Source organism: Chamaea fasciata, unplaced genomic scaffold (genome assembly GCF_029207755.1).
Source record: "Chamaea fasciata isolate MVZ Bird 193981 ecotype frontalis unplaced genomic scaffold, bChaFas1.0.hap1 SCAF_9, whole genome shotgun sequence".
Taxonomy (NCBI): domain Eukaryota; kingdom Metazoa; phylum Chordata; class Aves; order Passeriformes; family Sylviidae; genus Chamaea; species Chamaea fasciata.
In genome coordinates, this window is record NW_027094094.1 from 28,606,205 (window position 1) to 28,628,371 (window position 22,167).

The window sequence follows — 22,167 nt, forward strand, 5'->3', positions numbered from 1 at the left end:
ATAAGGTTGAGAGACTAAATACACCATCTTCGGAGAAAGAAATTTTCCAGCCTTACGTAGGAGATGCCTGTGTGCTAAGAACAGTTGCAATATCAAGGAGAAAGGTTTTGCTTCAGTGCAGGGAATTAATGCTTGTCAGAGACAAAATTAAAACCTGATGAATGCAGTCTCACCCACCTTAATTTCTTCCCTTTCTGATTCTGTATTTGTCCTCATTCTGTCTGTGTGTTCATTCATGTATTCCTCTCCCTTCCCACCTCCCCATTGACTCACACTCTCCCTTCCTGTTATTACTTCCTTTTCATTTTCTCTTCCTTTAGGTTCCCTTCCCACTCATTCCATTTCTCCTCTGCCTGACCCCTCTGCGTACATTTTCCATCATGATGAAAAATATCAGAGAAATAAAAAGCAGGAAAAAAGGAAAAAAAGATGAACAAGAAAGAGTGGGGGGGAGGGGGGGTTGCTTGTAAAGGGTACGCAGTCCCAGAAGAGCACTGAGCATTGCTCTTTCTCCCCACAACATACTACAGATTTTTGAAGGTGTCGGAGGAATCCAGGCTCCTAAAACCTATTCCTTGCTTCTAGGCTGCAGCACTTGGCAGTGGCTTCATGAAAGGCATCATCAGAGTTCATGTTCTGAGATTAGTGTCCCTGGAAACCATCATACAGAACAGAAGGATCCCAAAGTCCAGTGTTAGTGGAATGACAGATATCTAGCTGTGCATGGGACTTTCTACTGTGCCAGATCAGTGTGGATTGGGAGGACACTGGGTGGTCTTGGGACTGCAGAAAGAGAAATGGAAGCTTTAGGGACTCTCTGGACTTGCTGTCATGCAATGCTGACCAACAAACATCACAGCCTCAGTCTTGGTGGGAGCCTGCATGCAACAAACTGTTGTTTCTCAGGGGAACCAGTGTTGATGTCTCATGATCAGTGGCTAAATTTGGTTTGGTGAAACAACAAACCAGTGCCAGGAATGCTTGTTGTAACGTGTGGTAGGAAATGGGCTCAAACCACTGTGTCTGGAAATTGGTGATCCCACCCCAGCATGGTGAGCTTGATCCCAAAGTCAGTCTGTGACCTGGAGAAAGCAATGCACTCCTGCAGCCTCTGAGGCTGAAGCTGCTCCTTTGTCCAGCCTGCAGGCCTGTGGTGGGGACGGAGCTGGGCTGTCACACCTGACGATGGCACAGTGCTACACAAGTTTAATTTATTATCCTATGACTCCGTAAATTTTCTCCTTTTCTGGCCCCGTTCTTGTTCCTGAAGCTGTGAACCGATAAATAAGTTCTTTTCAAAAAAGCTTGGTAGGAATGGCACCACTACCATGTGGATTATTTCTCCATCCCACAAAAAGGGCAGGTGGGAAGTGTGCAGGGCAGATAGCCAGAAATGACTCATTCCCATGCCCTCTTGCAATCAATAACCTTCTGCCAGCTTTTCTTGGTTTATCAGTCTAAACCCGGCTAATATTTCTTTCTGCAAATTCCTGCGTAATCGAAGGATCAGAGTGGACAGCAGAGCCTTTTCAGCCGGGTGTGATTGCACACAGCGGCCACGGCGGGCTGTGCGCTCAGGGAAGGGGAAGTCACTGACGGTGGCTTGGCGGTGGCTTTGCCTCGGGTGACTCTGTCGGGTTATGGAGTAACCTCGAAACAAACCGCGCCGCGGCGGTGGGCAGCTGTGCTGGAGGCAGGCCGGCTGGAACCCGGACCGGCCGTTCGCAGGGCCTGTCCCGGAGGGGTTGGACTCTCCTGGAGCTTCCCGCGGAGGCGCGGCCGCCGTTACATAAGGAGCGGAGGGGGAAGGGACGGTTCCGAGGCGGCGGCCGCGGCCCCTTTAAACGCGGATCCCGGGGCGCGCCGGGCGCCCGCCTCGCTGCTGCCCCCTCCCCGGCTCGCTGCGGTGACAAATCCGCTCCTCGCCCGCCTCCTCCGCCGAGCGCTCGCAGCCGAGCCGGGCGGCGCCGGGAAGCGCTGCCGCGCGGCTCTGCACCGCAGCCGGCCAGCCCCAGCCCCAGCCCCAGCCCCCGGCCAAGCCACAGCAGGCAGCGGCGAGGGGCGCGATGGAGGCTCCGCGCCTGGCGCACACCATGAGCAGCCCCACGAGCCCCTGCGAGGAGGTGATCAAGAACCTCAGCCTGGAGGCGATTCAGCTCTGCGATAGGGACGGTAAGCCCGGGCTCGGCGCGGCTAATCCCTGCAGACGTAAGATGCTGCTGCCCTCATGGATGCTAATGCAAATTAATCCGCGCGTCGTGTGGCCCTTTGTTATCCCCCATGAATTTGTAGGTGCAAGTGTTCCCCACCCCTCCCGCCGCTGCCGCCACCCTCCTGCCATTGAGAACAAAAGAAGAAGAGAAGGTTGCACCTTGCTGGAGGGAAGGGAGGGAAAACCGCCGCTCCCTAAGCCGTGCCTAGCGTTGCGGTGCGATTACCCCGGGCGAGCCTGATGCACAACCCTGCCCCTGCCAGGAATGGACGCTGGGGCTTGTTCTGGGAGAGGCAGCAACGAGAGCCAGAGCCAGAGCTGCGGAGGGACCGGAGCTAGGCACGGGGTAGTGGCCCTGCTGGGGTTCTGTTGCCCGCGGTCTCCAAAGTCCTTTGTATTACAGGGCAATTCCTGTGCTTCAGATGGACGGGCGAATGTGCCGGCTGGCGCGGGCAAGCGGCCAGACTTGTTGCCGGTCCCTCGTGAGAGCCATGAGGCGGCGAGCGGACCGAGCCTGGGGCTCGCAATATGGGGCGCGGGTGGGAAGCCCGAGAGGGAGGCGGTTCAGCACCGCGGACAGCACCGCACCGACGGGCCCGGGCGCGCCGAGCCCGGAGCCGAGCCCTGCACAGGGCCCTGCACGGAGAGCCCTGCACAGAGAGCCCTGTACAGAGAGCTCTGCACAGAGCCCTGCACAGAGCCCTGCACGGAGAGCCCTGCACAGAGCCCCGCACAGAGCCCCGCACAGAGCCCTGCATAGAGCCCCGCACAGAGAGCCCTGCGCAGAGCCCTGCACAGAGCCCTGCACGGAGAGCCCTGCACAGAGAGCCCTGCACAGAGAGCCCTGCGCAGAGCCCTGCACAGAGAGCCCTGCACAGAGAGCCCTGCGCAGAGCCCTGCACAGAAAGCCCTGCACAGAGAGCCCTGCACAGAGAGCCCTGCACAGAGAGCCCTGCACAGAGAGCCCCGCACAGAGCCCTGCACAGAGCCCTGCACAGAGCCCCGCACAGAGCCGCGCTCCCTCCGAGCCGCGCTCCCGCCGCGCCGCGCCTGCCGCCCGCACCGCCGCGGGGACACCGCAGTGCCCTGGGGACAGCGGCTGACAGTCCGTCCGCCCGTCTGCTCCCCGGCAGGCAGCTGAAGTTTGGTTTCAGAGTAGCAGGGGCGGGCGTTAAAGGTTGTCTGTGTTGAAGCAAGCAGATAAATGTCAGGTGGTGACGAGGGACAGCCAAAACAAGTGTACGTGCTCAAAGCGACGCTGAAGGCTGACTAGGGGAGAAGAGAGACGTGTCGTTTGTACACAACTGTGACTGACTTAACTAAACAGGCTCACTGGCTGTCAAACAATGAACTAATATTTTTTTCCTAGAGTGGCATATAATTTGTTCTCCTACACCAGATAATTTCTAGCTTGTCATTTCACATTGAATTATTAAAAATAACCTCTCATTTTTGGATGCAAAACGTGCCTTGGGTATGGAATTTACGTTACCTAGTAGATGTACCAAGGAATGGGGATACTGTAGCAGTGATTGGTACAGATGAATTAATGAAACTATTTTCTTGCGGTGAGTGTATTTTTGGAGCATAACTGTTAAAACGGATGGCTATAGAAGGAGTCAGGACAGTTTTCTCTGTTATTTTTTACAAAATAGGATGAAATACTTCACTTTTTTTTACCTAGGGAGACTCTAACATTTAAAAAGCTGGATTTTTGTAAGCTCTTTATTTTTCTTATAATTTAAAAAAATGATAAGGCATTGAAAAGTCTCAGTTATTATTTTTATCAGTATCAGGTTTTTATTAGTATTATTTTTATAGCTGCATTCGAAATTCTTTGATTTTTTAATGTTGGAATTAAGATATATGCTCTTCCATCCATTCATGCCTTATTCACTGTCACAGAAAACTGAACTATGTTTGTAGTAGTGGAGATTACACTGGGTTTTTTGTTAAAACACTTTTTCACATATATTCCTTTTAATTAATAGTAGATACAATTAAAAGTAGATAAATTATGCAATCTTTCATTTCTGTGCACCCTAAGTAATTGTAGTGAAGTAGTCCATGCTAATCATGACAAACTCTATTTGGATCAACAGACAGTAGTGAAGGACTGCTTGATTCCTATGGATTAATGTCATACAGACAAGCAAATGGAAAATGTAGTATTTTTCATTTCAGTTCCTTTTTGGAGGCTTCACTGGAAAACAACAACTTTCCTGTAGCTGTGGCTTTACAAACTAACCTTCATCAACCAAGCTGGCATCACCCAGGGCCACTGCTTCCTCAATAGGTGGCTGAATTTCCAAAGGAGGTGCCTGTTTTGGGGATGGCAGAGACAACTCAGCGCCTCAGTTGGCACAGGGCTGCTCTTGAGCATACTCCGGTGTTTCCTACAGGTGGCACTTATGCATCAAAAAGCTTGTTTTGATGGAAACACAGACCAAGGAAGCAAAGGTTAAGGCATTCATCTTTGAGATAAGCATACAAATGTACACACCATACATTTAGATCCCTCAGTGTCTACATGGGTACATTTGTATTATAAATACTTGCCATTTATTTTAGGGTATGTTTGTTGAAAAAGGTGATGTTCTTAAGGTGATTGGCATCCGTGAGGTTCAACAAAGTCTTGTGATAAGTAGCAATGTATTACACACAGTAAATTATAAATCTGCTAGATTTTCATACGCTGAAAGTGTCCTTGGTCTTTAGGATGTGGTAAATGTAAAGAAAGCCAGTGAAATCATAACATTTTACATCCAACTATGACAAGTTCTGCAGCGTACTTAGTTAGAATTACAAGCATTGCTGCAGTAAAAACATAAGCACTAATGGAAAATTTATGTAGATAGCGAAATTTTTTTCGTGTTTCCTAAGATGAGAGGATTAATACTGAGATGTTTTGTATTCAGCAAACTGGGTTATACCTTCTGTGAAGGTATATGCAGGAGCCACAAATCTAGAAATTGGAGTAAGCAACTAATAATATCATGACAGCTCATCTATTCTTGGACTTTTTTTCTGGGTTTCTTTCAGTGTTGTTTTTGCAGGCATTGTCACCTCTCTTAATGAATCAAAGCAATTTAAAAACTTACAAATGTTAAATGAGAGATAATAAATGCATGCACTTTGAAAAAAATTTTTAGATAACTCCTGATAAGATTTGGCTCAAAGTGAATGCAACACTAGCCAGTTATGAGCTGTTATTTTCAAAGGCATTTTGCATTATTTGCTCTAATTCTTTTATGTGGGTCTGATAGCACAGCTCAGTCTGATGTGCAGTCTAAGGTGTAGTTCCTCAGAACTCTCTTGAACTCACTCTATGTACAGGAAAAATGTAGCATTTTTTATTTTTCTTTGCCATATTTGAACATTGTAGCCATACTTCTGTAAGATCAAGAATGATTATTTAATAAGTGCTTGAACATTCTGGTGACCTTTTTATAAAATTTATATTAGCCTTACCTGGGGTTTAAACCTTAAGAAGATGAAGGGATGTCTTTTGTGTCATGAGCGCATTGATATTATGGAAATATAGCTGATGTCAGAAAACCATGACTCTTGGAAAAAACCAAGCTTTTCACAGGCTTGGTAGAAGAATCTTGGATGTCAGCAGCTAAGTTTCCACAGCTCCTCTGTGGCTGTGCCATGCTCCCCCTACAGATGGTGGATGTGCCGTGGCTGTGGTCCCGCCAGGCCGAGGGTGATGACGCCGTCACCCACTCCCCCCGCCCTTCGCTGGTACAGACAGAAGGAAAGCAGAAGACACCTATCAAAACAACACCTGTCAAAATGCAGAAAGGACAAGAGCAGTGAAAAAAAAAATCAAAGAGGATGCTGGAATGAGGGAGTCAGACAGGAAAACTGGGCCTGGAGTGCTTACAGATTAGGGGCAGTGGCTGGTCAAGGGAGGAAGAACGGGAAAGACTTGCAAGTTAGGGATTAGGTTAAATGGGAATTGGACAAAATAACCCTGAATGAGAATAGAAAAAGAAGATAAAGGAGCAGGGAAGGAAGTCCAGGCAGCATGCCCAGGGAATTAAAGCCCAGGGTCGGGGAGGGCGGGGAGAGGTGGAAAGTGAAGCCATGTTCACCTAGACTAGATTAATTTGAAGAATGAGGAAGGACAAGAGGGAGATTACTGGTCAGATTGGACCACAGAACTCAGGAGTAAAGGAATGGAACTAGAACTTGCTGAGAGACTGGGACTGAAAGGACAGCCTTAGGAATGAAGAACAGGACTTTTGAAGTGTGACTGGGAAGAAGAAGGAAAGGGGACAGGAACATGTTCAAGGGGCAGGGCAGAAGAGGCTGTGCTCTGGTGTGACTGCCTGAGAAGGGTCAATATGTGTCAGTGCATGGCATCTTCCAAAGCCACACACAACCCCAGGATGACAAATTCTCTTTGTTTATTTGCCAGCAGAGAAGGGTACCATGGAGCATTCAGAGTGCTCCATCTTGGTGTCAAGAAACGTAGTCATCAGCTGCTGCTGACTTCTGTGAGAGTAGGACTTCAAAAAAAAAGTCTTTGAAGACAACATTGAGCACATTAAGTAACTTTTCTGTGCCTCAGTTTTCCATGTGTAAAATGGAAGCATATTGCTGCCTCCCTTCACAGCAATGTTTTCAAAATAAACTAATGAATGTTTGTTATTCAGACAGATGCTGTAGTAGCCTGGAAAACCCATGAGGTGCATGGAAAAACCCATGATGAAATTCCTAATTTTGTCTTCAGAGAAGAATATGAATAATGTGTAGCAAATAAGTCCTGGGACTACACGCTGAACAAAAGCAAATAGCTGTTACAAGAAAAATAGTTCATTATGTACGCACTATTCATTATGTGTGCTGAATGAATCAAAATTTATGTGGAAAAATTAGTACGCAATCATGCAGTTAAAGGCCATATCAGAATCTAAACAAAGCGTCCAATTTAAGGTTATCCAAGTATGCTTCATTCTGGTATTTTCTAACCGTTAATGGCTTGAACTATACAATCTCACTAACATGCTTTTAAACTTTTTTTTCTGCCTTCATATATTTGAAGATAGTATTTAGGCATCAGGATCAGAGCTGGAACTGGTGTCTTGGCCAGTTTCAATCAATTTCATCACCTTCCTAACACTTGGCACCATCACAGCTGTTTAGTCTACCAGGCTTGTATAAAAACATTACATCATATAAGCTAAGATGTCATTCCTGGTTTATGTAAACAGTTTGCATCTTTGGCTTTTCATGTTATTTGAGCATGTCTCATGTTTTCTAATTTATTGCAGGAGTTTATTATCATGCTGGTTTTATTGGAGGATTTGGAAATATTTTTCTGGAGTTCATTAACTGGCGTTTTCATTGCCATATTGTGTACACATTCACCTTTCAAGCAGAAGGGAAAAAGTGGCATCATCCAGTCTCTGGATGCAATCTTCAAATCTCCTTTTTGGCATTATGGAACTGTATTACTGCTCTTTCTGAAATGTCATCATGTTTGTCTGAAAGATGGGAAAAAGTCGAATAGTTAGGGAGACTCTCACATGAGGGACAACTGAGAGATCCAGATTTTCCAGTAATTCTTAGTGCTCTGAATCTTTGTTGTTGAATGGTTGTTTGGTTTTCTAAAAACACTATGACACTTCTGAGCACAGTTCATATTTTCTGTATCCAGCATAATAGAGTTCTTGTATTTGTGATATTTCGATAGGACACAAAATTCAGAGTTATGCTTGTTGTTGGTTTGTTCCTCTCCCCGGCTGCAAATTTGGATATATAATTCGCTCTCTTCAAAATACACACCGTATCACTTTTCTAGGGTTTGAGTGGTGGAATGGCCAACTAAGAAATATATTTCTTCCATAAAATTATGTCTAACCTGGCTGAACTTGAACATTGTGATTTTTTTACTTTGTGACATGATAACGCTGCTTCAGGTAGGAGTTAAAACCTAGTACATCACTTTAAAAGCTCTTTTGCTGCAAAGAAAAATACTAGTTACTGTTTTAGCTTTACATTCTCACCAGAGACTAAGATTTCACGTATTCCTCATTGTTAGAACAGAAAAATACTAAGTGGAGCTGAGCAACAAGTCTTCATGAATGATCTTTAGAGCTGTGGAAGAGAAGAAAACTCATGATTTGTCTATGTCTTCCACTTCAGCAAGTATTTCATCCTGTCTTGGTTTATATCATAAATAATGGTGTCACTAAGTAGCAAGGCTTTGCTGGAAACTGGGCATTCAACATGCTGGTGTCAAGAAATGTAGTCATCCAAATTCTTCCTTTATATTCATGAATTTTAAGGGTTATTTTCCTTCTTTCTTTCTTCTCATCTTCTTTTAGAGCTTTTTGATGCCCAAATCTGCATAATTGATTATTAGCTATTTTGTCTAGCAATGACCAAGTTGTTATATTATTAGCTATTTATATTTTGCCTGCCATTCTATTTCTGCCCCTTTTCATTCAATGATTTTTTACTGTAACTCTACGAAATCCTTTATAAAGCTACTGAAATGTTTGATGTGTAATTATGCTAGATTCACCTGCAGAATCACTGTTCTTTCCCAGTCTGGTCTTGCTGGGTTGAAATTCAAACATATAATATAGCTTTTGTAGTTAATTTCTAGTCAATTTTATACTTAAAGCATTTTAATCATCATTGTCTCCTGTGTATGTTCCTTCTTCTTTGTGTTTGTTTCAGATTAGAGTCCCCAGATGCATTCTTTTATTTATTCTGTAACAGAATTCTTTGTAGCATTTCCTGCCTATGCTTCTAAGCCATCTTGTGCTTGCAGCTCCTTCTGTTTACTGTTGTCTGCAACACAAAAGTGTGATCTCTCTTCAGATCATTCACAAAGACACAAAGCCTGGAACCAGCCACAGGCTCTATGGTAGCCCAGTGGACACGTGAGCTCCTTATTTGTTTTTCCATATGTCAGCCTCACCTCTGCCAGCCCTGGTTCAGATCAGTAGTTCTCAGTCAGTACAATGGCAGGAGGAGTCATTTAGGGCAGAGGAATTGTAACCCCTCCAGCATCTGAGAAGCAGTCCCCTAGAAGAAGCCAAGCCCACCCCTCACTAAAAATTTCATTTATCTTCTGCAAATCTCAAAGACTAAGCTGTTTTTATTGAAGAAGAGTTATGCCATTGCTGTCTAATTTGTCTCTTTCATCTTTCATCTTAAACTAGATTTTTCTATTTTACTAGCAATTTTCTTCTCAGCCTACTAATCTGGTGGCTCTACCATCTCTTGTAAGAAGTGTTCTGAGCTCACATTTCCAAATTCACACTCTACCCTGCCATTCTGCCCGTATGATGTAGGTCAGAGTAGACCCAGAAGGCCAATTCAGGCTTTCCAACAGCTTTCCAGTGAGGTTCCTGGTCCCAGAGCCAAAGCTTCTGGAACAGACAGAGTATCCCTTCTGTCATCTAAAGTGTGTTGAGGAGAGACTCTATCATATTCTTACTTAGATTTCTCTAGTATTTCATCATTGATTTTTGAATGGGTCAGGCATTGTTGTATTCAGTCGTCTCCAAAGCCTTGCTGAAGCCTGTATCCTGACCTTGGTTTTTCCTTCTGGGACTTCTCTGCCTCGTTAATTTTCCATTTTTTTCCCCTAGGAAAGATCTCCTCCTTAACCCATTCCTTGCAATTTCCTTCATCTTTTATTGTTCATGGCTTCTAAATGGCAGGTTTGAAGGCTCTGCCTTTTCTGAATAAGGCAGTTTTCAGTCCTCTTTGTGCTGCTGAAGTAGTGGTGGTATCTTCCACCCCGACTGAATCTTTAAATTCCTCCCAGTCTGAGTTTTTCTTAGGCCACTCAGGACAGGAGGTACATCTTCTGTTCTGCCAGCATGCATGGCCTTTCATGCTTTTTGTGACCTGAAGGCTATATTTAATTCTGGCCGAACACAGCCCACAGACTTCAACTATGTCTTCTGTTCACTTTTTAAATTTTAAGAACTTTTAAGCATTTTTCTTGCAGACCACTTTCTTAAAGGATTTGTAAACACATCTGGAGAAATAGTACTAACACTGCCAGTACAGGATATGTGTATAAAATATGTCTCTGCTCTAGAAAAGTATGAACAAAGACAGTGTTTAGGCAGTTGGAATTAAAGAAAACTCTGCTCCAGGATCACACTTGCTGTGATTTCCTCACTAGAGTTTGTTCCGCACTGGAGTATTCTTTATTTGACCTTGGAATTTTTCCTTCAGCACAGAATATTTGGTGAGAATTCATTGTAGCGTTCATAACTGAATCAGCTTTCACAGTGGTGTTTGTAGTTGAATCATTAGTCAGTTTTGTTTCATTGTTCTCAGAGTGTTCTTGTTTTATTTCTGCTTGAATGAACAAGGTGTTTTGCATGGATGTTTCCAAAAGCAATGATTAGCTGTACTGTTTTCATAACCTAACAAGTGTTTGTCTGAGTCTTGACAGGTGTAGCTGCTGCCAAGAATGGGAAGCCTTAAAACTAGTTTGGTGTTGTTCTTTCATTCCTGCAGAGTGACGGAAAGTGTTATCAGGGTTGCACTCTTAGTTCCAAGTGTGGAGTCTGAAGTTTATTTCTTTGATATTGGAGAAGGTCATTCTCAGCTGGCAGCTCTAGGAGAAGCACAGTTGACGGAATTGCCATATTAAGCTTTGTATATCCAAGCACTCTTGTTAGGAGAATTCCCCAGTTTGCAATGGTCAGAAGCATCCCATAAATTTTATTCCTGAGCTGTTCCATTGGCTTCAGTAAGACTTTGTGTAAAAACCAATTTGCATTCATAATGTGGCATGATTAAGATCTTACAAGTGCTGTATTTTCCTAGTCTTTGGTGTGTGTGTTCTATCTTATTTCATACAGATAGGCATCTCATTTGGAGTTTTTCTCTATACGTTGCAGTTTGTCTGGATTTAATCTATCTTTTTTATAAGATAGATTTATGTATATGTTTATATATTTAACCTGTATTTATAATCTGCATTTAACTTTTGGTTAGAAATAACATTTTTAAAAGATTATTCTGAGCATTTTTTTGCAGTTCTCTTCTATGTGTACTCATAGTTGAAAACATTTGGACTTCAAAATAAGCAGAATTAAAAGATGTTAAAAGGCTCTTTCAGTCTTGGCCATCTGTAAGTGCTAGTGTACAAGTATCTGTGGAGTGACTCATGCTGTGTTGTTCTTTTTAATGCAACTCATGTAAAGGGAAATTATATGTGAGTTTATATAAAGGAAGAGATAAAATTAAAAACAGAGCACGCAGCAGTTGTATTTTTTAATGCTACTAAGGTCCATCTTCCGTATGATGGCATGAGGTAAATACTATGCACTTACACATTCATGATGGACTTCATGCTGGTAACAATATAAATGTTGGGTAGTAAGCATGTGGCTTTCAGAGAACTAATGTTTCTGATGAACTTCGAGCTTTTACACTTCCAGTGTCATTTCAAGACATATCCCAAATCACAGAACTGAAAACCCCCTCAGGCTGCTCACTGATTCCAGTAGATCACATGGAAGTTCTGGCCCTCTTGCGTGGAACATACTGGAATTTTAGGCAGTGTTACCTGCACTCTGACGGCACAGCTGCCACCTTATTCTTCATGAAAGGACAGGTTTGGGCAGTAGGACTTCTCATGCCATTTATTGTGATTGTCTGACCTGTGCCCATGTGCAGAGGTTGCTTGCTTTCCCCCATAGATGGAGGCACCTGAAACTCTGGGTACCATTCTTTGTTTCCTCTGTCTGTGAACAGCTCTGTGCCATGCTTTGGGACCCTGACACAAAGAATATGTACTTCTGTATTTTGTCACTGTTTAGGTAGCTTGGAGTTCTTAAATCATACTTGATATCCAGGGATCTGAGTAGAGCAGCCTTTCTAGAGCATGAGAGTTTAATTTCTGGTTTTGTGACCCATCAGGTAGCCAGGTTGCCCAGCATGACTTGTGTGGTAGGAGCATGTCTCGTACTCTGCTTTCTCATAACTGGACAAGTGCAGGGAAGACAGAACCATGATCTCCATACACAGTGATGCTCCTTTTTCTGTTTTTGTATATTCTGTAATGCTCAGCTGGTTTCTGTGTTGTTTCCTTGAGCAGACCATCAGGGAGCCCCCTAGGCTGCCTGGTGGGGCTGTCAGCCCTAGTGCAAGCATGCAGTGCTGGAGATGGAAGCCAGAGAGGGAAATAAAATCCTTCAGTGTATCTCAGTATGCATATTAGATTAGCTCATATCATAGGGAGTGGGAACTGGAAAGCATTCCTTGAGATGCTTTTAAATGCTCAAAATCCAAAGGATGAAAAACTCATCTAAATATGAATTCTTTTTAAGCACCATACCCAAGGGGACTTGTTTGGCATTGTGAATTTGTAGAAGGTTGTGCCGCCATTCCTCTATAGCTAATCAATTTTTGTGTCGTCATGATCATGATTGGTGCCATTGTTGCAGTCCAATGGCTGTTGATAGCTTGCACAATAAGACTACAGAAAAATTTGTAATGGGAACGATTGTAAGTATCCAACTGAGCTGTGCTTTTTTTAAAAAGCAATTTGAGAATTATTGAGGATCATGGATTTGAATCTGATGTTTTTAGAATTGTTGTAGGTTTCTTTTAACTTAATTACATCAAAACTTCGCTTTGAGTTTTCTCCTCTTCGTTGGACAATTTTCATTAGATAACCTACAGGAGAGTTCTGTCACAAATGCCATCAGGATAGGAAGCTGATGAGCTACATCTGAGACTTTTAATAAATATGCATGGTCAGTATTCTATACCGTGTCTGAGTGAGGGGGAAATTCCGGTGTGGTGAAGACTCCCCTGAAAGATTTCTTTTGACTACAATATTCATGACTGTGTCATCTTTATATACCAGTACCAGTGAAAAGCTTTACCTCATTGTAGCCTTACTCTTGATAAGGAGTGTTTAGCAGGATCCTCTCATTTCTGCATGCTTGCCTGCCTTAAAGAAGCTGGCACCAACCTCGGTTATCTGTGAGCTCTCTGCTCTTGTCAGAGGTTCAAAAGTTAGGAACAGTCAACCAGTGGCAGACCTGCATCCAAAGTTTGGTTTCCCTAAGAAACCAGCTAAAAATGAAACAAAGCAGAACAACTCCTGCCAAAGAAAAAAGGGCTCTCGAAACCCCTATATCCTTTATTTGTCAGGGCCTGAGAGAAAGTCTGAAACAGGCATACAATTCTGAAACGTGCATGGAATTCAGATGTAAAATAAACCAGTACAAGTTACAAAGTAGAATTTCCTGAACTGTTGTGAATATGTAATTCATTTCAAGTCACACCTAAAAAGCACAAACTGGTGCAAACCAGAGCCAAATCCCGTTCCTTACAAGAGATGTGTGTGAAAAGCACACAGCAACTGCCAGTGCGCTGAAGTAAAGAAATGCTCATTCATGCTGCAGACTGCCAGGGTATCCAGAGAGTTACAAAAGCCCACTCATGCTGGGCACCCTACTTTCCCAAGGAAAATGCTTAGTAAAACTGTGTTCCCCAGCCTTGAGTTCTCACTGCTGCCCTTCAAGTGATGAGTTTTGCCTTTCTGTCTGGGCTTCCCTTTGTTGAAAGGAAATGGATTTTAAATGAAAAAATCCTTGTGTGATCAAGGCACTTGCAGTTTCTGGCAAGCTGGCAGGTCACATTAAAGCTCATGTGAATACAAGGCTGCCTCATTTTGCTAGATTTGAGCTCACATGACTTAACTTGAAGTAGAGAACACATTTTTGGTTTAGATGAAGACGCAGCTGCAATAAATGGCACAAGTTGTTGCCAGCCAAAGAATGAGGTAAACCGGTATAAATGAGGTTCATAGTAATAAACTAAAATGGAAGGATTTGTCTCTCTCCCTTGTTTAGTGACATGTGGAAGCACAAATCATGGAAGGCCACTCACTTCTCTAATACACAGTTAATATTAAAAGCAGTAGGAAACTAAGGGCAATGCTTTGCCTCAATTACACTGTGAGATGAAGAGCACTGGAGCAATTAGGCCAGTGACCCAGAGCAGCGTAACTTGGATCGGAATCTGGCCCCAAGCAACTTGTCTGGGGTCATACAGTCAGTGCCTTCATCTATGAGATCTGTTTTCCTTTGTTGTTAGTCCTGGAGACATAGGCAGTTCCACAGTCTCAGATGCAGCTGCACATTTTATTCACCAGAAGAGACAAACTTCATGCCATTAGAAGCTCTGTATCCCTTCCTGCTCCAAAATCTACCCCTTTAGGAATCAACAGGGTGGGAGTCTGCTGGAAAATTTTCTCCCAGTTTTCAGCAGAACAACACTGAGATAGCACCCTTACAAAAATACACCACAAAATGGGCCCGAGTGCAGCCTGAAATATGGTCAGAATTTCACACTGGATAGATAATAATAAAGGCCTGATAACACAGACTTCTGCTGAATGAATGAAGTGGATGTGGTAGGTTGGTCTGGGAGAGATTTTATAGTAGTTTCTGGCATACTTGCTTTCCAAGTCTGGAATTCTGTATAACTGAAGGGATGCATTATACTCAAATCCTAGTATATGTAAGGGCTGTAAAGTTCATTTTAATTTTTAAATGGCATTTAAATTAAGCAAGATGGTGGTTTAAAGCCTTTTACAAAGCCTTGTTCCTTCTTTCCCTTTCAGCAACTGAGAAATGCACATTTTAATTAAAATTTGTTTTTCAAATGTATCTTGTAGCCAACCCATGCTGAGAAGAGCCACTTACCACCCATGTACTGCAAGCTTGCTGTGCTGAACAAAATGGGAATGCTTAATTAGGAGTAAGTACTGTGGTGGCTTAGTGTTTGTGGCCTGCCATAATGTCCCTTTTGATTTCAAGAAGACAGAATTGCCCTTGCCTGGCTCTGATGGCAGAGCCACGAATACCAATGGTTGGCCAGTAGGCGCTGTAGTGCCGCTGGAGCTATTTTTGCCACACTGCAACTCTCATTTCACAGAATGCTGCAGAGAAGCTTGTTTAGCTTTACATGGCAAGGTACAGGAAAACATGAAGTGTTTAGTAAAAGCAGCGTGAGAATTTAGAGGGAACCGGCTATAAATTATTTTTGCCTACAGGAGTCACTCAGCGGTCAGGACGAGGAGCAAGAGGCTGATGGATGGTGGTGACATTTGCACTCAGTCTCAGCTTATCTGGCCAATTCAGTTTGTTTGGTTTTGGTATCCATGGGTCATAAAAGATGATCCCAGGGAATTGGTCAGTCCTTAGAGCATGGTGGGGTCAATGGATCTCAGTAGATCTCCATATCTTAGACACAGGGGAGAGAAGCCTGCATGGCAGTGTAATCTTCTAGCCTAAGTGGGTTTTCAGTCTTACAGATTTCCTGGTGCTTAGTGAAGAAAAAATGTATCTACATGATTATTTACAACCTTTCGGTTGCGTATTTTCATCTGAAAATAGAAGTCCTTTTTCATTTTTTCTCCATTTATTTTTAACACAGCAAAAACTAAATTTTGTGTGAAGCTGTGTGTGTTTAGCTTAGCATTTTTCTGTGCTAACACTCCTCAACTTACTTGTAAGAAAATTGCAAAAAGAAAAGAAGAAAAATTCAATAATAATGGCCCAACCTTGGGGGACACCAAGTACTTTATAAAGGCACAGAGACACCCAGTTTTCTTACAAATGTTCTTCAAAGGTATCTGTAAGGATTAAGGGGTGCTTTTAAAAAGGTAATTGTATCAACAGGGACTTGTATCTATTTCCATTTCAGTACTCAGTCTGGGGCTTTGGCTGCTATCGACATTGTGGAAATGTGGTTTAGTTTGGAATGAGTAAGGTATAAATATTAAATATTTCCAAGATGTCAGGATATCAAATAAGAAATAAGTCTTAGTGAAAGAATAAGGTCAGTCTTGCCAATTTAGCCATTGATCTGATTTGCAGTCGGGGTTTGTGTTGTGCTTTGGGTTTGTGAAATTTGTGTACATTGTTGCAATCATGTTTTCAGAGGTTCTTGAGTAACTCCGCTTAGATTCCATTGATTTCAATCAGACTTTTCCAAATCATTTATTTCTGGAGATGTTACTAATTGTTACTTAAATTTTTGTTTCAAGTGAGGATAAGTCAAAAGTCAAAGAAAGAATTGGTACTGATTTAGACCATTTGGCTGATAACAACAGTGATATATCTGAATTTTCTGTATGGTAGTAGCAAGAGAGGAAACAATTATTTTGAGGAATTAGTTTAATGATGCAATTAAATGCACTATAAATTTAAAATTAATTAAATTACAGTTATTAAATAATTTATCTATAATTGCAGTTAGCAAGTTATAAATCAATCCACATTCAAGCTTAAATGGTCCTGAGATATTTGATCCTATCAGTGCTTTCAGAAAAATATATTGTGGGGATAAGTGATGTATTTGACACAGAAATACAGAGTAATTATTCTTGAAAAGTTTATCCCTTTTAAAATATCAGTCCAAAGGATATTTGAGTCAGGGACATGTAGATTTCTTTGCTAAGGAGTTCACAAATTGTCTACGGTGTAAAACGTACTTTTTATCCCCTTGGTTTTTTATTTTTTCTCTGGCAGAAATCTTGCAAATTTCTGTTGCATCATGAGAATCAGTGGAATTGATCAATCTAATTTAAGAAGTAATCATAAAGGGTAACTTCAGCTAGCTCGTAGTTTCTGTGACCTCCCACTCTAGTCTCTGAAGAGAATTACATTCCTCCAGGGCAAAGTTAAATGTGAGAGCTACCTGTAGGTACTCAGGTTATCCCACCTAGGAAACTGCCTCTCTTCACTGGATGCAAAGTGAGCCTGAGGAGACTCACTGCCCGAGGGTGATGTTTTTTGTCAGTATTTTTGTCTTCCTTAGCGTAGTCAAAGTATTAGTGGTTTCCACAGTAGTCTGGAAAATTCATATATGTATATGTATATGTGTATGTGTATGTGTATGTATATGTATATGTATATGTATATGTATACACATATGTGTGTGTGTGTGTGTGTGTGGAAATTCATATATATATTTCATGTACATCATATGAAAATTATACCTAAACATCATTGCAAGTCATAGGCATAAAATCTTTTGGAGAGTAGCCTTTGCTTTTGGATTAGCAGATGCATATTTTGTATCAAAATTATTCCAGGTGTAATTCAAGATATCTATGGTCTTATCACAGGAGTGAATATTGTTGGTTCTTTTCCTGTTACTGTTTTTGCTGTCATATTTAAGAAATATTTGGGGTTTATTATTAACTTAGATGGAATGCATATGGCCCAACAAATCCACTGTTGAGAATCTAGTATCTTTGCCAAAATCTAAATTCCACAGAAATGTTATAATGTGACTATTTAATTTCTGCTTACTAATTATAGTAACCTTCTCTGAAAAGATGCACCTAATTTCCTATTGAGCATAATGTTGCATTCAGTGCCTGCTGAGAGAACGAGCTGTAAAGCAAAGCCCTTCAGTTCTGATAGCACAACCACGATCCAAAATCTACCAGGGTACCTCTGCGTGCTGCTGCTGGCTGTCGGGTTTGCCACACGTGCGTTGTGTAGTCCCACTGGTGGCACACCCACGTTTGAGGAAACGAAGCCCCTGAAATCCCATCTGCTTTTGTTCAAGGGCAAACGAGCCGTCTGGGCTGGCTCGGTGTCGGAGCTCGTGGTGCAGCCCCGGAGCCCCGGCTGGGGTGCTGCGCCTCCGCCCGGGGGAAACGGGAGAGCCTGCAGGGCGAGGCTTCGGGCCCCCGGGGACTGCGGGCACTGAGAAACCGGGCTTGGAGAGAGCAGGACCTGCTCCCTGGGAACTGGGAGCCTGCACATCTCTGGCTGGCAGTGGCAGGAGTGAGAGATTGGGCTGCTGCAGATCTCAATCACGGCACCACTTGTAGAGTACATTCATCCTCCGTGTGAGAAGGGGGAAGAATCAAATCCTTTGTAAGGGGCTGAGACAATTTTTTCAGCACAGAAAGCAGGCGATCCTGAGATTGCTCAGGGCTTTGTTTATGTGGGCACCCTTTGTGGGGCACTCTCAGCCGAAGAAGATGCCAGTACTGGAGGCACATTTGTACTCGCAGAGTCCAGTTGTGTTCTCTTTGGTTTGCGTGTGGAGTACTCCTGCTGAAGTCAATGTCCTAAATTAGCAGGAAACAGATAAGCTGTTAAAACCAAGTAATAAGAGAGTCTGAATGTACATGCACGTTTCAAAAACACTTAGGTATACATGTTATGGTTAAGTAATGTTTCATTTTTGAAACTTTTTCTAAAAAAAAAAAAATTGGTCACAGTGCATATTTCGTGCTAGAAAATGCACAACAGTAGCATCAGACAGTGGGGAGGAAATGAGGAGAAGGTTTAGAGGGGTTTATCCCTCTAACAGGATTTCTAGGGTCAGGCATTCTCTCTTTATCTAATTTAGGAATTAGTTTTACAAGGATACTTATTTAGAAAATATTCCTAAATATGCTTATATAAGTATAAAAAATCTCTGTTGGGAGGTGGTTTACTAGGATTCTGGGGGAGAGGAGAGGAGAGAGAGAGATACTTAAGAGTCTGAGACTCTTCACTCATATTTTTGAAAATAGGCACAAAGAGGCACATGAAAAGAGGCACAAACAAAACTTAAACGTTACCTCTGTGGTTATGGATAAAAAAACTGAGCTTTGAAATAGAATAGCTATCCTAGAGGAGGGCACTTCTAGCCTAACAAGTAGCAGCTTTGATTTAATAATTTTTTGAATGTTGTTGCATTTGTATTTGCTCTGTGTAATTTCACTGTCTCTCTTGAACAAGGTGTTGCCGTGAACACTGAAATGTTGGTATTCAGGTTAATTATTTTCTTGGTGGGGACATATTGTCCTGGGTCTGTAAAACAATTCTATATAGCCAACAGTTGAACAGGGAGCCGTTCATTCCAGAGCACAGGGGAAAAATATGAGACTGCATTTTTGCTTAGTTAAATTTAAAGTAGCAGTTAATATGTAATTTTCTGGCACTTCCCTGTCATTTTTGATGGTTATACAGAATGAAGTTTTCTTCCTTCTATTGGATTTTTTTGCAGAAATTAAATACCGTCTCAGTAAATTGGAGAATTCAAACTCAATTACAGCACTTAAATATTGTCAGTCTGCATCAGATTTCTGATATTACAACATTTTACATTTGTAGATCTGATATATAACCTATTAGCTGAATTATCAAGACAAGAAAAGGTAGAAACTTTTGTATTTCAGAAAGTGTAAAGGTTTCTCTGTTCTGGTTATGGGTGTTCCTGTTTGTAAATGAGTTTTTCTCAATTGTTAGCATCCATGTCTAATAAGAGGATTTCTTATGTCATGGTACCTGTGTGCTCTTAAGACATTGATCCCCTCTCATCAAACATTTCTACTTGAAAATACCACAGCTAATATCTCATTGTATTGAAAATGTTAACTTGAGAAAACCACATTCTGATTCTCCCAGTGCATGCATTTTAAAATCTGAATAAGGTGAGATTTAAAAAAAAAAAAAAAAAGTGATTTATATTATAAAATTCTGTTTGGCTTTTAGTGGGTTTATTACATGTGCTGTTGGTATTTATATATATATATATAAACCTGATCTTTCAGGGTCTCAGAAATTCCTTCTCATCCTCATCTACACATATTTTGATTTTCAGATATCTTCCCAGAATGTATTACGAATCTAGCATTACCTTTTAATTTTGTACTTTGTGAGTACAGTTCTCACCTTGCTTATTTCCGGCTCATGAACCTGAGTCACGTTTCCCTCATCACACTCCTAGCTTTTAACGGAGCTGGCACCTCACAGAAGTAACTGCAGGGGTTAATGTCTTGTGTGTATTCCCAGAGACCAGCACTCAGTGCACCCTCTTCTGCATGACTGCAGCCCCGATGAGTGGAATTACATCACTGTAGAGGGATGTTGTGGTGACACAGAAGTGGCCTCAGCACGGCTCCACTGACTTGCTTCCCAGTCACTGCCTGTGGGATATTCCCTGTTCATTCAGTGGCTTCTGGATGTCTCACCCACCATAAAAAAATTGTAGCAACCTAGGGGCGGCTTTGAGGTGCTTGAGTGCAGACAGACATGGTTTGGGTGAACAGAACAATCACTGCTGAATCTGGGCTTTCTTTTCTTGTAGCAAACTTTCAGTCCTGGGAAAAAGGCCAGTGTTAGAGGGGAAGGTTCTTCAGGAGCTTGGCATGTTAGGTGTGCTTAGTTTTCTTTGTGTCTTTACACTTCCCCTCAAATATGTGTGTTGTATCACCTAGTTTTCTATCTAACCACTACCCTACCCCTAACCGCAGCACCATGGCTTTCCAGATCACAAAGATGTAGGAGCAGCAATGTTGGGGCCCTGCCTGGATGGCCTTGGTGTGCCTTTTCCAGTCCCAGTTTTCCTGAAGCTGTAGGCTCTTTGACTCTTTTGACCCTAACCCCTACCCTAACCCTAAAAATTACCTGAACAGTTTCTGGTTGACATTTACTTAATGTAGCACTTCTGCTCTTTGCCATTGGTGTTCTGCAAAATGTTTCCTTCTCTCTGTTACTTTTTGTCGGTGGTCATTACCGCTTCGCACATGTCCTGAGGCCTAAACCACCTTGGCTGTTTGTATCACGGCTTGGGGGCCCTGGGTATGGAAATACAGAAGCGCATTTTTAGGCAAATAATTTGCACATTAAGATATTGTGGATTTATGGCTTGGATTTTCTGGCTGCATGTCTGTTCAGGATGTTCTAGAGTGTTCAGTGTGCTGGGGTCTCAGTCTGACCAGCTTTCCAGCCCTGAGAACCTCAGCAGCCACACTCCATCTTCTACTTAAACACAGAGCCTCGCTCTTGGAAGAGCCGATCATTGAAGCCTTTTCAGTGTACCTGGCAGAGCTTTCAGTCATCTCTCAAAGACAAATTGCTTGTAAAAGAAAGCAGTGCCATTTCCTCCCTGCTGGCTTTCTGAAATGTCATGTTGGGAAAAGCACTTACCACGTCTTTCATATGAAGAGAAAGCTTTCACTAATGACTGATATTTCAGAGTCTGTTGCAGCCAGTGCAGCTGTTGAAAATGTCATTGTGTATGGCACAAATAGGGGGGGCATTTTGGGCAAGACCGTGCACTAACTGATTTCAGTATTAGTTGAAAAAGAAAAAAAAAAAAAAAAAGCAATAGACTATTTGAGGAATAGACAACCTTTTGGACCTAAATGCATAAAATAAAACAAAAATAGAAAAAATAGTTTTATTAGTTCTTGAAGTCATCAGTAAAAATACATTATTCACAATACTAGCTGGAGATCTATGAATTTTGCAGATTCTGTGATTGAATTTCACATATCTATGAGCAGAATTTTGAACAATCAGACCAACACTAATATTCCTGCATTGAAGTGCTGGAATAATTCTTTGGCAGAGTATGTAGAGAGGCTGAAATGTTCCTAATGTTTTGCAAGTAAAAGTTTTACTTTTATTACTGCCCAAACACCTCTGAGTTTGTTTTTTTTATCATTTTTACCAGTTATGATAAAAGTATAAACACTATCTTTTTCTATATTGAGATGTGACCATGAATAATTCTGACCGTGCATTGCCTCACATCCCTGCATGAGTTTCCTATCTTCCTCATCTGGCCAGAATTTGGGAGCTTTCCTCTATTTCTCATAGAGACATTAGCTTTTTGTTTTCTCTTGGTTCTATCTGTCCTTATCTATGTTAAATTTTCATTTTTTTCTTTCTGTTTCTTTACTTCTTCTCTTACATCGTAAAGATTTTTTTTCCTTTTTTTACCCACTATTTTTTCTTTGCTTCCTGGGGGTTTTTTTTGGGTTTTTTTATTTGTTCACTTTTCACTTGAGTCTTATGTAAGTGAAAGAACACCTCAAATTTCTGAGTTCTAGTGTTCACAGTATGCTGAACTTTAAATTTGCCTTGGGAGCTAAGGGAAGACCTAAATTTAGAACCAGTGATTCTTTTTGGGGTCAGTGGTCATTT

General features: G+C 42.1%; 1 protein-coding gene across 4 annotated transcripts in view; it reads left to right on the plus strand.

The window, feature by feature from the left end:
• PHYHIPL (phytanoyl-CoA 2-hydroxylase interacting protein like) overlaps positions 1 to 22,167 on the plus strand; it is a 55,300-nt gene that overhangs the window by 21,445 nt on the left and 11,688 nt on the right. The window contains exon 1 of one of the 4 annotated variants that reach the window (XM_066191651.1): positions 1,964 to 2,172. The exons of 2 other annotated variants lie outside the window; for them this stretch is intronic. In XM_066191651.1, the coding sequence (XP_066047748.1) occupies positions 2,067 to 2,172 (106 nt within the window). In that variant the 5' untranslated portion in view covers positions 1,964 to 2,066. Of the gene's footprint in view, positions 1 to 1,963; positions 2,173 to 14,907; positions 14,981 to 22,167 lie in introns of those variants that run through there. One more of the 4 variants, XM_066191653.1, reaches the window with a different exon arrangement.